This window comes from Plectropomus leopardus, chromosome 6, assembly GCF_026936395.1.
Source record: "Plectropomus leopardus strain MGB_pleo_1.0 chromosome 6, ASM2693639v1, whole genome shotgun sequence".
Classification (NCBI taxonomy): domain Eukaryota; kingdom Metazoa; phylum Chordata; class Actinopteri; order Perciformes; family Serranidae; genus Plectropomus; species Plectropomus leopardus.
Genome location: NC_142181.1, coordinates 29,778,586 through 29,790,391, shown reverse-complemented (window position 1 = coordinate 29,790,391; position 11,806 = coordinate 29,778,586). Strand labels below are relative to the sequence as shown.

At 38.2% G+C, this 11,806-nt stretch overlaps 1 protein-coding gene across 11 annotated transcripts in view; it reads right to left on the bottom strand.

Annotated features, from left to right (window-relative positions):
- Window positions 1-643: 643 nt before the first annotated feature.
- tenm4 (teneurin transmembrane protein 4) overlaps window positions 644-11,806 on the bottom strand; it is a 269,283-nt gene continuing 258,120 nt past the window's right edge. For all 11 annotated transcript variants that reach the window (XM_088079182.1, XM_088079181.1, XM_088079183.1 and 8 more), the window contains one exon: window positions 644-3,631. In XM_088079182.1, coding sequence (XP_087935308.1) covers window positions 2,873-3,631 — 759 coding nt within the window. In that variant the 3' untranslated portion in view covers window positions 644-2,872. The remainder of the gene's footprint in view (window positions 3,632-11,806) is intronic.

Sequence of the window (11,806 nt, the reverse complement as noted above, 5' to 3'; positions counted from 1 at the left end):
ACTAAATAATAGCACATGGCACAATATAATACTATCATATTGCATCAAATTAACCTCATCAAAGTCTTATTAAATGTGTTGTAGGGTGAGAATGAATATATGTATAACACATTAGAGATGCAGATGTAAAGGCCTATTTCATTTCAAAATTGGGGGGGTACAAATATGAAATGGGGTGTCCTCTGCCAGGAAATTTTAAGTATCAAACACTTAGCATCCTGCACTCTGGTAAAATAATATGCATAAACCTGTGCCTTTACTGCACTATAAAAAGCAAGCTATTTGCTTTAACTTAAAAAATTTAGTATCCAGGCTGCCTTGAATTTTTAAGTTGACTGGATTTAAGAAGACAAGCTAACTCATTACAAATTTACCTCAACTTGTATTCTCATATTCAGTCAACTTAAAATTTTAAGGCAGCCCAAACACTAGCTTTTTTAAGATAAAACAGTTACTTATTTACTTTTTACAGTGTATAAACAGGAAAGCTAAACATTTCTAAGCCATGTCCTGTCAAAAAATCTACACAAACAAGCAAGTGAGTAAAGTGAATATATGAGAATCTATCTGATATCAATTTGAGGGAATTATTTCTTTTCTATTTTATATAGAATATACAGTACATATAACAAAACACCAAAAATAAACACAAAATATTCCCTTTATTTTTTTTTCTACCTTAAGACTACACAGGGTCACTGATGTAGCTCTAAGAGGTATCTACATTTGCATTTTATTTACAGCTTACTTGGATGTCTTTATATTTACATGGTCAAAGAGAAGCGCTAAAAACACAGTGTTGAGAACAAACCAAAACTCAAAATGAGTCCAAAACTTTAGAAAAAGATACAGTCTTATGACGCAACAGTTCTCAGTGCAATATTCCACAATGCAAATATCCTTCATTCATATACTGTTGAACATACATTTTTTTTTTTTTTGGAAACAAAAACATCACTGAATCAACCAGCAGCAGAAATAAAATAACCGTGTACTGTTTGCTTTAACATTTGTACAGATTGAGACACTCAATCATGCTCCCACCACGCCTACACACGCAATATTTTGATGGAAAAAAATGATAAGAGAGTGTGTAGTGGCTTGGCATAGTTCAGAAAGTACCAGAAGTCAAATCAATGGCACAATTTCCAAAATAGTCTTGATTCCTCTTGAGTTTTCACATAATGACATTTTCCAATGAGCAGAATTGTCCTTTGTAGTCTCCACTGAGGAGGATATGGACATATGGGAGCTAGAATGCGTCCACGTGGGTTATTTTTCCAAGGTTGGCCTGTATAGACGACCTTTAGTCTGTAAACGGGAACTAGTACACCTGCAGGTCTAATGCATTTCAGCCAGCCACAGGACAAAGTGGAGCCCTATTCCGGAGAATGAAAGCACTTTCGATGCTGACCTGCGGGCAGCCCTTAGGGCAAAGGCAATTTGTATCTTTCATCTCACCCACAACACAATGCAAAGTCTATCTCAGCAGTCAATATGTTAATGCTGTATGTATCACTGATGAGATCAGGTTCTTTAACTGTCTGTAGTTTAAAAAATATTTTCATCCCAAGCTTTATTTGTTTGGACACTGTGGTGAGGAATACTGACTTAAGCTCATTGATAAACAAACACTGCCTTTCATATGCAATTGAGATCAGTAAAATGTCGTCGGTCTAATGAAAAACACAGTAATTGATTTATCTAAACCACCTTTCATAGTTTATTCCATGTGTTGAAACACCCTTAAGTATTGTTCAAGTACAACAATTAACAATAAAAGGGACAATAGTTCACATTTTTTTAAAATTCACATTTGTTATACTGTTAATTCATATAGCTATTTATAAAACAAAACTAAAATGTAATTCAAAACCATTCCTGTAAAATACCTTTTTGTTGTTTAACACAGACATTAATTCCACAGTATTTTCTTACAGGATTGGCTCTTCACTATTTTTATAATCGAGTTGTTTGACCACAGTCAAATAAAACGGAGCAGAGAACAATTTATTCTTTTCATTTTCTTCCTTAGGAAAAAAAAGTCTGGTTAAAAAATAAAATACACACATAATTAAGAAAAAAAAAAAAAGTGACCTCATATCCCTTTGTTGGCTTTACCTTACATTTTAAGCTTGATTATGCTAATTTTGTAGTTCATCAAGAAGGCCGTCAACATGCACAGTCAGGGTGCACTGAAGCCTTCCAAGCTAAGACCACAGATGAGTATCAATCCTCCACTTAAAAAATTACTTACAAGACATCACACAAATGAAGGTGCTTTGACAAGTTCAGCTTGGGTTCTGATGAAGGACTCTACCGCCAACAGAAATCTCATCATTTATGGATGACTGGGGCTATGAGGGTTTCAAGTATAAAAAAGAAGTGATTAAAAGAGAAGGAATCTCCTTGGCTGAGGCGCAGAAAAAGGCAGAATGGAGCAAGCTTGTGAATAACAATCTGCAAGTCTGGCAGCAGAGAGAGCCAGTGAACATAATGCATTACCAATACTCCTCTTGGATTTCTTTGAACAGAATCACCAACAGGGACGAGGAAATGGAGTCACAAAAATAAGTCACAGACATCGCAGATTTTCATCCTCTAGCAGCCGCACTTGGAGGGCAAAGACTGTTAAAGAATCTTCAAAAGGAGAAGGGCACTCTTCTATTAATACAGTGCAACTGATTGCAACCATGTTTTTTTCTTTCTTTCTTTTTTTTTTTTTTTTTTTTTTACAGTATATTAAAAACCAAGTTGAGCACAGTCAAAAAAAAAAAAAAAAAAAAAAAAAGTGGTCATGTACACAACTGTCTTTGGCAAGAAGTCCCATGTCCTACATGTGAGTCCGTCACTCAAGAGCCTCGTGTTCATGTCACCTTCGGCCCATTTCGCTCTGTCTCATAAAATGAATGTTGTTGACACTGTCTGCCAGCTCAGGGTACTGGTCGACTGAAACAACGTAGTATCCGTCGTAGCCTTGCACCTTCCCTGAGCCCAGGAGCTGCTGCTTCTCTCCTTCAGTCCAGGTCCGCGAGCCCTCCTCTCCATCTCTCAGTCTCTGGCGCTCCCGGGCCCAAGCCTGGGCGACAGATCTTTGCCGGGCAAGCTCCAAAACGCGAGCTTTCTCCTCATCCACACTGCTGCCGTAACGCGTATTCAGACACAGTGCGCCATATTGTAGCTGGATGTCAGTAATACGCCTAGTCCTGCCATTGAGAACAGTGTTCACCTGAGACACGGTCACATTGACGCCGGTCTCCAGAGTGCGCCGGCCCACTGTCATGCCAATTAGGGACAGGTCTCCCTCCACTGAGCCCAGTTTGACAAAGTAATGGGTGTCCATTCCTGCGATAGTGAAGTGGAGGTCTTCAAGGTAGAATGCGTCGTTCAGCACTGCAGCCATGCGGCGGCCGTCCTCATTGGCGAGGCTGATGATGTCAGTGCTGATGCGACCGTCTCGGATTGCAAATTTCACACCCTTTCCAAAAATGGAGCCACCAGAGGCAAAGATCTTCTTGTCCTCTGTCTGAGGACATCCGGCACTTTTGGCTCTGTAGATCTGGCCAAAGCGCTCCAGCTTCACAAAGGCCTTCAGCTGCCTCTGAACTTCACACTGAACGCCCAGCAGAGACTGCAAAACAAAGACATGACTGTTGAGTCACACAGCCCCTGCAGTTGTGACATGGACATTCAAATATATATTTGGTTTTTGCTGTCTGAGCAAGAAATGAGTTAACACAATATCGCTCAATATTTAGTCTTAAGACCTTCCTCTAGATATTTACTCAAACTTCTAAATACCTCACACCTTGGCTTGTAACCTGACTAAGCAGCACTGTCGCCCTTTAGATACTCCCGTTTTTCAAAACTGAGATTCATACTGCTTCATTAACACTTCAAACATTTCAAATATAAAGCTATGATTACAGAGTAATACATATTCTCTTTATATTAATGCGTTTGACTGAATGAGGATGAATCGACATCTTTTGTAAAATGTTCATGTATTAATGAAATCAACAAAAAAAAAAAACATGATCTGGGTCTAACATACGATGTAAAACCTGCAGGAAAATATAAAAAATAAATAAATAAATAAAAGATAACCCAAAATCTATACAGCAAGTATCCACTGCTGAAAACAGATTTCCTTGAAGGTTAAGTGTGTAGGATTTAGGAGGATAATCTGGCAGAAATTGAACAACATATAGTAAGTATGTTATCTGTAGTGTATAATCACCTAAAAATAAAAACTGTTGTGCTTTCATTTCCTTAGAATAGGCCGTTAAATCACATAAGGAGCAGGTCCTTGTCCATGGAGTCCGCCATGATGCAGCCATGTTTCTACAGTGGCCCAGAGTAGACAAACCACACACTGGCTCTAGATAGGGCCATTTGCATTTTTGTGTCAGTCACCATATTAAGTAGCTGCTATGTGGGCAGCCTTCAGAAAAACACTGATTTTTAAATTGCAACTGCTTTATTCAGTGTTTTTAGAGAGTAATATCACAAGGCCCATTTGTTTTGGAGAGGAGACCTCTGCAGATAAGTAAATTGAATTGAATAAACTTAATTCAAAGATTTAAAATAAATAAATAAAATACTATGCACATAAAAAAAGCAAATAAAAATAATAGCAAACTTTTATGACAGATTTTCAATAAGCAACATACATTTTGAATTTCATATCCAAAAGGGAGTGGGAAGAAGCATAATGCTTGTCCAGTGTTACCCCTGTTCTATTCTTACCCATGAATCCACAATAATAAACCAACTCTTCACCCAAGTGTCCATCCCCACACCTAAACTGCTCTATTCATGCTCTTTATTTATATAAATTCAATAGCATTCGGCTCCAGGTAAAAACCTCCTTGATCAAAAAAAAAGGTGAGCACACAATAGCAGATGTAAAGGAAGCTGTGCATCTGCGACGAGCTGAACAGTGTCCGAAAAAACTTTATTTTGAAGAGGAGGGGACTGCAGATAATTTGGCTCTCGTAGAAACCTCCCGACCAATGAACACTAAAAGACAAATGCTAAGCGGGAGCTCACACTTGAAATATTTTGACAAGTTTCAGCTGGTTGCAACCTACAATCCTCACTGCTAGATGCCACTTAAGCATCTTTAGTACCTCATGTATATAAATAATGATGTAATTGCTTCACAGCTATTATCAGTGGCAAACAACAAATCTCTCTGCGAGTGTATCACACATAGTCAAGGTAGGTGTTTGTCAGCAAATGCAAATCTCTCTGATCATTTGTGACAGGCATGATATTTTGCAAAAGGGTGAAATTACTGTCTTCTGACAGCCATGCTGTGCCAAATATGAAACTGGAATCGGATGGTAAGTAGTGCACATATATATCGTTCCTTTAGGGATCAAAGCTTTGTATGGACATTCCCTTTAGCCTAAATTAATACTTTGTCCTAATAGTACTTGACAAGAGATGCTCCTCAGGAAGGAAGAGAGATGTCAAAATGAGGAGAGTGATATGAAATGGAAGCTGGCCAGTAAACAGCGAGACAGTTGCCTCAGCACTTCTGAACAGCAACAAAAAGGCTCTCAAACACTGTGCCTTCCCACCATCGCCCAAGATAAGAGGCTGTGAGCATCCCAAGGAGTCAACCAGTCACATCCAAAGTCCTCCTGACAGTTTCTAATTCTGTCTCTCTGTGCCTCTGTTAGAGGGAGGCTACAGGCTGGGGGACAGGGTGGGGTTGAGGAGTGTGGAGCGGGCTGCAGTGACCAGCATATCTGCCCACTCTTTGATGTGACACCGTATCAGATCCTGCATGAAAAGGAAACATATGAGAGGAGGAGGGGCGGCTGCGCTATTGGGGCCTTTGGGAGAGACAGCCTGGGGGGACACTTCACACCATGCCACTCCATGTTTGTTTACCGTGCCAACAGTGTGACCCGGTCAGCTGTCCCAGAGGCGGAGGGGGGAAAGGGGGCAATGTCCTCCACTTTGCTGAATCTGCCGCCTGGGACACTCCCAGAGAGGCATCATTCACATAAGATGGGGTGCAATCAGCCTACAGCACAAGCCAGAATGAGAGATCAAGCCTTGTGCAGCAAACACCTCATCTGTCTGGCCCCTCACGGCATTTTTCAATCTGTGTGCAGATTCAGCAGCATGGCGAAATAGGGGCTTAAATGAAAAGAGATAGAAAGGAAAGCCTGCTCCTGTATAAAATTAAATAAAATGCCAAGTGTAAAGGACATACCATGTTTAGTTTTAAAGCTATATTTACGCTGAGAAGAGCCGTGCATTTAATTAGGTTTGACTGGCAGCGAGTATCAACATAGCATTTACCAGCACGAACACAATTTTCTTTAAACTAATTGTTAGGCCAAAGACAATTAGCACCGTACAATCATGACCAACATACAAACAGGTAAACAATTAGACTGTCCACAAATGACAAAAAAAAGAAAAAGACAGAAAAAAAACAAAACAAAAAACAAAAAACCTATTAAAAAAACAAAGGGGATGGGGGTGTTTTCTTCTTTATTTCTTCCCCTGAAGCCTCAAATTATGTGTTATTTCTTCTGTATTTTGGAGCGGCCACAAGCACTCTATCCATTACTGGAGTAAGTGTTGGTACAGTGGAATTTAACCAGTTTACAATGACTCCTTTAATGGCTGCCACTACGCGAACGTGAAGAAGATATGTATGACTTCCGTTTTCAGCTCTTTTGGGGATGATTCCCAGTAAAGCAACCAGTGGTTCTCAATGGATTTGTACATCGAAAAAGAGCTAAACTCATCCCAGTATCACTTTAGACTGTAAAATGACCAGAAAGTATAGACGAAAATGGAATCTGTTTCCCCGCAATTCCTCCAGCAGCTCCTGGAAGATGATGATCCAAAATTTTCCCTGTTATGTGTGGTCTTCTGAAATATCTCCCTATTAGCTTTCATTTAAATTCTCTCCAGCCATTACAGCACATTACCAGGTGTGATTCTGAACAGATTTCCTCTCAAGTCTCCACAGAGATTTTGTGCTGTAATTCTACTTCCCACTTTCTTTGGATATACATAAAACAAGTACACTGACTGATCTGATTGAGACTGGAAATCCCATTTCCACCAGTTTACAAACTGGGCGACAACAAAGTACTGTTCTATTGCTGATGGTGTCTTGATTTTATTAGTTTCTGAATGTTTGTGAAAAAAATGTCTACTTTGTAAAAAGAAAGCAATATGCGGAGGACCAAACTCCTTTTTAATTTGGGCAAATGACTTATGTGAGTCTATTAGGTTGTGTATATAGATAAGATCATATGTTGCTCAATTTTGAAGCCTGAATATTATATATAAGGGCAAAACTGGCTTAGGATTTTATTTTTGTTAAGGTTGAAGAGAAGATTTTTTTTTTTTGCATGTCTCTGTTTATTTTCCATATGTCTGCATTTTCTAATCTCAAAGGTATATCTAAAAATGACATTTGTTCAATTGCATGTCCACATTTTGATCTCTGTTAGGCCATCTAATTTTGATAATATTGGTATTTCTGCTTTTATTTCAGCTTTTGTTTGATTTGGGTTGAAACTGCTAACTTCCACTGCCTCAACTTTTTACATATACTTAGTAATGGAATAATAGCCAACTTATTTTATACTGTCTTTAAAGGCGAGTATGGAAGACAACACATTTAACAAGTACAGGAGTACATCATCTGCGTATAGCTATGTTTTGTCCTCCTTTCCCACCATTCGCCCAGATATATTCATGTTGTCACTTTTCTTTTGTGCTTGTAGTTCAATACAGATGGCAAAAAGAGTGGGCGATATCGGGCAGCCTTGGCGTGCTCCTCTCTCCAAAGAAAAGGGCTGGGAGGTGTGGCCATTAACTCTAATTGGTCTCTAGGATTGGGGTAAAAAATGTGGGTCCATTAGGTAAAGTGGTCTTCAAAGCGAAACTGTGTTAGGGTTTGAAATAAATACTTCAAAGTCAGAGAGTCAAACAACTTTTCAGCTTTGAGTGACAACACCAGTGTTTCTCCTCCTCTGGTAGCCCAGCAGTTCATGATATTAGGAAGTATACTGATATTTCTAGAGTAGTGCCTTACAATGAACCCTGTTTGATCTGGGTGAATTATGTGGGAGATTTAGAGCTGGTTTAATCCTCAATAAAGAATAGATAGCAGGCGCTGGTCTCCGTTGAGGAGGGAAATAGGCCTATGAACTACACTCAGTGGGATCTTTACCGCCTTTATGGATGACAGCTAGTGGCATCTCACCATGATGGAGCAAGCATGCCTGTTTTTTTAGGGCACAGTTATATGGCTGTAATAGAAGACAAGATATTAGATCTTCAAATGTTTTATAGAACTAATTAACATAGCCAGGGTTTTTATTATTTTTGAGGTTGGTGATTACTTCTAAAAGCTCTTTGTCTGATATTGGCAAATCCAAATCTTTTGCATTTTCAGCTAGTTTTGTCAAGTTAATCTTATTTTAAAAGTGCTTGATTTTATCTTTACGGGTAGAAGTTTCTGAATTTATGTACAGAGATCTGTAAAATGCAGCAAAGGTTCCAGAAATCAGTTTTGGCTCTGTTAAAAAAACTTCCAGGTATATCTGATTTGATCTTCAATACCACATGAGAGCTGAAATGCAAGCAGACAGCTTGCTTTTGCACCATGCTTGTATTATCTTAGTCCCACCCAGCAAAAGTATCCCTCTGATTTTTCTATGAGAGTGAGTTATCTTGGGCTCTGTGCATCTGTTTGAGTAAGTTTAGCACTTCAGCAGAGTGTTAAGATTTATGTTGCTGCTTAAAAGCCTTTATTTTTGCTTTCTAATTCTCTTTGTTGGGCCCTTTTTTCCCAGCACAAGAAAAGACAATGATACGGCCCTGTAAGTAAGCCTTTGCTCAGTCCTAGAGTATTAGTGAAGATGCCTCTGGATTAGTATTGAGTTCCAAATAGATGTTGAGTTATTTTTCTAAAAATTCACAAATGTGGTATCATTAATGAGAGATGTGTTTTGGCCTCCAGCTTTTATTGCCCACTTTCAACCAAAATCCCAATTTAACCAGAACTGGAGAGTGGTCTGAGTGGCTTATTGGGGGTATTTTTGCAGTCTAATGTTGTCTGTACTTTGACTTTGTGTAAATAAAGGTTTGTGTAAATAAGATGAATGTATGTATAAAAGGAATGAGAAGTCTCAGCCTTTTGGGTATTTATAGCGCATTATGGAAACTAGTCCCATTTCTTGACAATGGTGATTCAAAGCTCTGCTTGTTCTGACAATGATATAGATAGTTGTTGTTATTGTCTTAGACATTACTACTAATGACCCTGTTTACACTGGGTTTTAAAATGTGTCTTGAGCGGTCAGATCACAAATGGACAGCGCTAAATACAACTGTACCACCCACAAAGAAACATTGTGATCTGATCACTTGAACCATTTGCTGAGGTGCTCTAGAACAACATTTGACCACATATACTTTGCAGTGTAAATGCTAATATGTATGCGTCCCCAACAAGGATAGAACAGAGAAATAGGTCATCAGTGTAAGACATGGTGGTTTGTTTTGGTGACAGTACACCAAAGCTCTTATTTAGTACCTTGCTCATTTAATGACGAGTTGGATCAAGTGTTCTGTGACCATCATTAGTTTTGCTCTTGGACTGTGAATGTGAACATAGTAACTGTGCACGGGATGCTTTAACCTTCAAGCGAAAGTTACTTAGACAGCAACAAAATCTGAACACAGGTGGTCAGCTGGAAACCTTTAAGACACAGGAGTGTGTCCCTCGATTATGCCCGTTTTCTTGTATGCTCACACTGCTGCAAAGATTCATCTTGTCAAGCTGCGAATGCTCCGATCAAGTGTGATGATGGTGATGATGACAGTGCTCATGTCTGTTCAGTAGATGATACTGTGTTAGCATCAACCTCAGAAGCTAGCTCTTTGGATGTAACGCTGATGTCTCCTTCCAAATAGTAAAGACTTTTCTCCATCTGGTGTTTTGATGGTTTGTTTTTATGCAGAATGCAGCTCATGGTGATATTAAAATGATAGACATGGATTTAATTTGGAATGGGGGAGCTCCTCTTTTAAGAGACAATTAGGTTTATGACGTTAACACCATATTTGAAGCACGAATTCTAGGTAAGAATATCATGCCTTGGCTTGTACACGGTTTAAAGACTAATTATCTCAATATTTCCCTGTATATCATCTACAGTATATACTGCAGAGTCATGCAGTATAAGCAAGAGCTCCCTCACAAACATGAGTAAAACCTTCAACTCTAGGATAATTTGCTATTTAAAGCATCAGTTTTTTGATCTTTGATGATCTTCTCTGTATTACAGTCTATCATGGGTATTCTTGAATATACACTTAAAAGACTGGATTTGTAGATAAAAAAATAGCCTTCAATGTTATTATTACTCAAATGGACCCATTTCTATGTCATGCCTCTGAGTGAAGCAAACATAAGACTCATTTAATTTTAGCATAATAGAAGTCCTGTCAAGAGTGCTTCCAAGACACGGATGGTAAAAAATGTAAGCAATCTGTTCTCTTGGCTTGCTGTGGCGGGGTTATACTTAATGACTTTTACTTTAAAAAAAAACAGAATTCGGCCCAACATACAGAGAGTGTGTTCCTTAGCAATTAAACTTATTAAGTCATTTTGAAAAATGGCTAAAATTGCCTGCCGATAAAGGTTTCTTTGCAATTGAAAATTCTGATTCAATTGTGAGGTCTGAATCAGTCAGAATTACAACTGTATGTCTGAAAAAAGAGTGTTGTATTTATTCATCTTGATCTACAACACAATTCCTTCATATCTACTTTCAAATATTTGAAATGGAAACAGCTGCTTTGGATCCAATTAGATATTTCCTAAGTTGCAGCTCTTTCATAGATGGTACCTTGGGTGACTTCAGATATTCTCAAAGGGTTGCCAGTGTGACTCAGTCCCAGGGGGCTTTGACAGTAGCCCTTCATAAGTGGACTATGCAACATGTAGACATAACTGGGATGCCTGCTATAATGGTTTTACACTTATTAAACAGCCTGTAAAATGACAGTGTGGATTCTTAAGTGTTTCATTTCATATGTTATTGACCACAGTGCTTTGAAATGCTTCTCTTTGAGCATGGGAAGAAAGCAAAATGCGACGAAAGAAGGAATGACCACGAAATTACCAAGACATTAGTAAAAAGTAAAAGAAAATTACCTGAAAATTATTAAAAATTAGAAAGTAAAACAAAAAACAAACAAGTAAATGTCCCAGAAAAAGCGCTCAGATATTATAAGAATTCTGTAACATAGTTTAAGTATGTAATTATTAAAACTATAAATATAGTTCTCCCTAGACATGCTATTTAAAATTAATTTTCTAAATAATTTCTTGCAATCTGTGGAATATTTCTCACCAAGTTGCTCATTGCTTTTTTCCTCATAATTTTGAAAGAAACTGCACCAATTTGCTCAGAGTTCAAAGGTTTAAATACTTGTAAAAGGCATTTGAAAGCAGCTCAAGAAAAGTGATGTTGCTCCAGGTTTCAAAGGGTTAAAGCATGCAATAAAAAAATTAAAGAAGGGTTATATTGAGAGTAAAATTGGATATATTTACATAAATGTATACATTTTAAATGCTTAAATTTTTAGTATGAAGTCCAATAATATTACAATACACTGTCACATCACTGGTTTCTCTGTTTTTTATGCCTGGTTGGTGTGCCTGCTTATTGTGGTTGGTTGACCAGATCAGAGGTCCCACATTTAGATAACCCTGTATCATCCCAGTAGCTTTTTTGCTTACAATTGT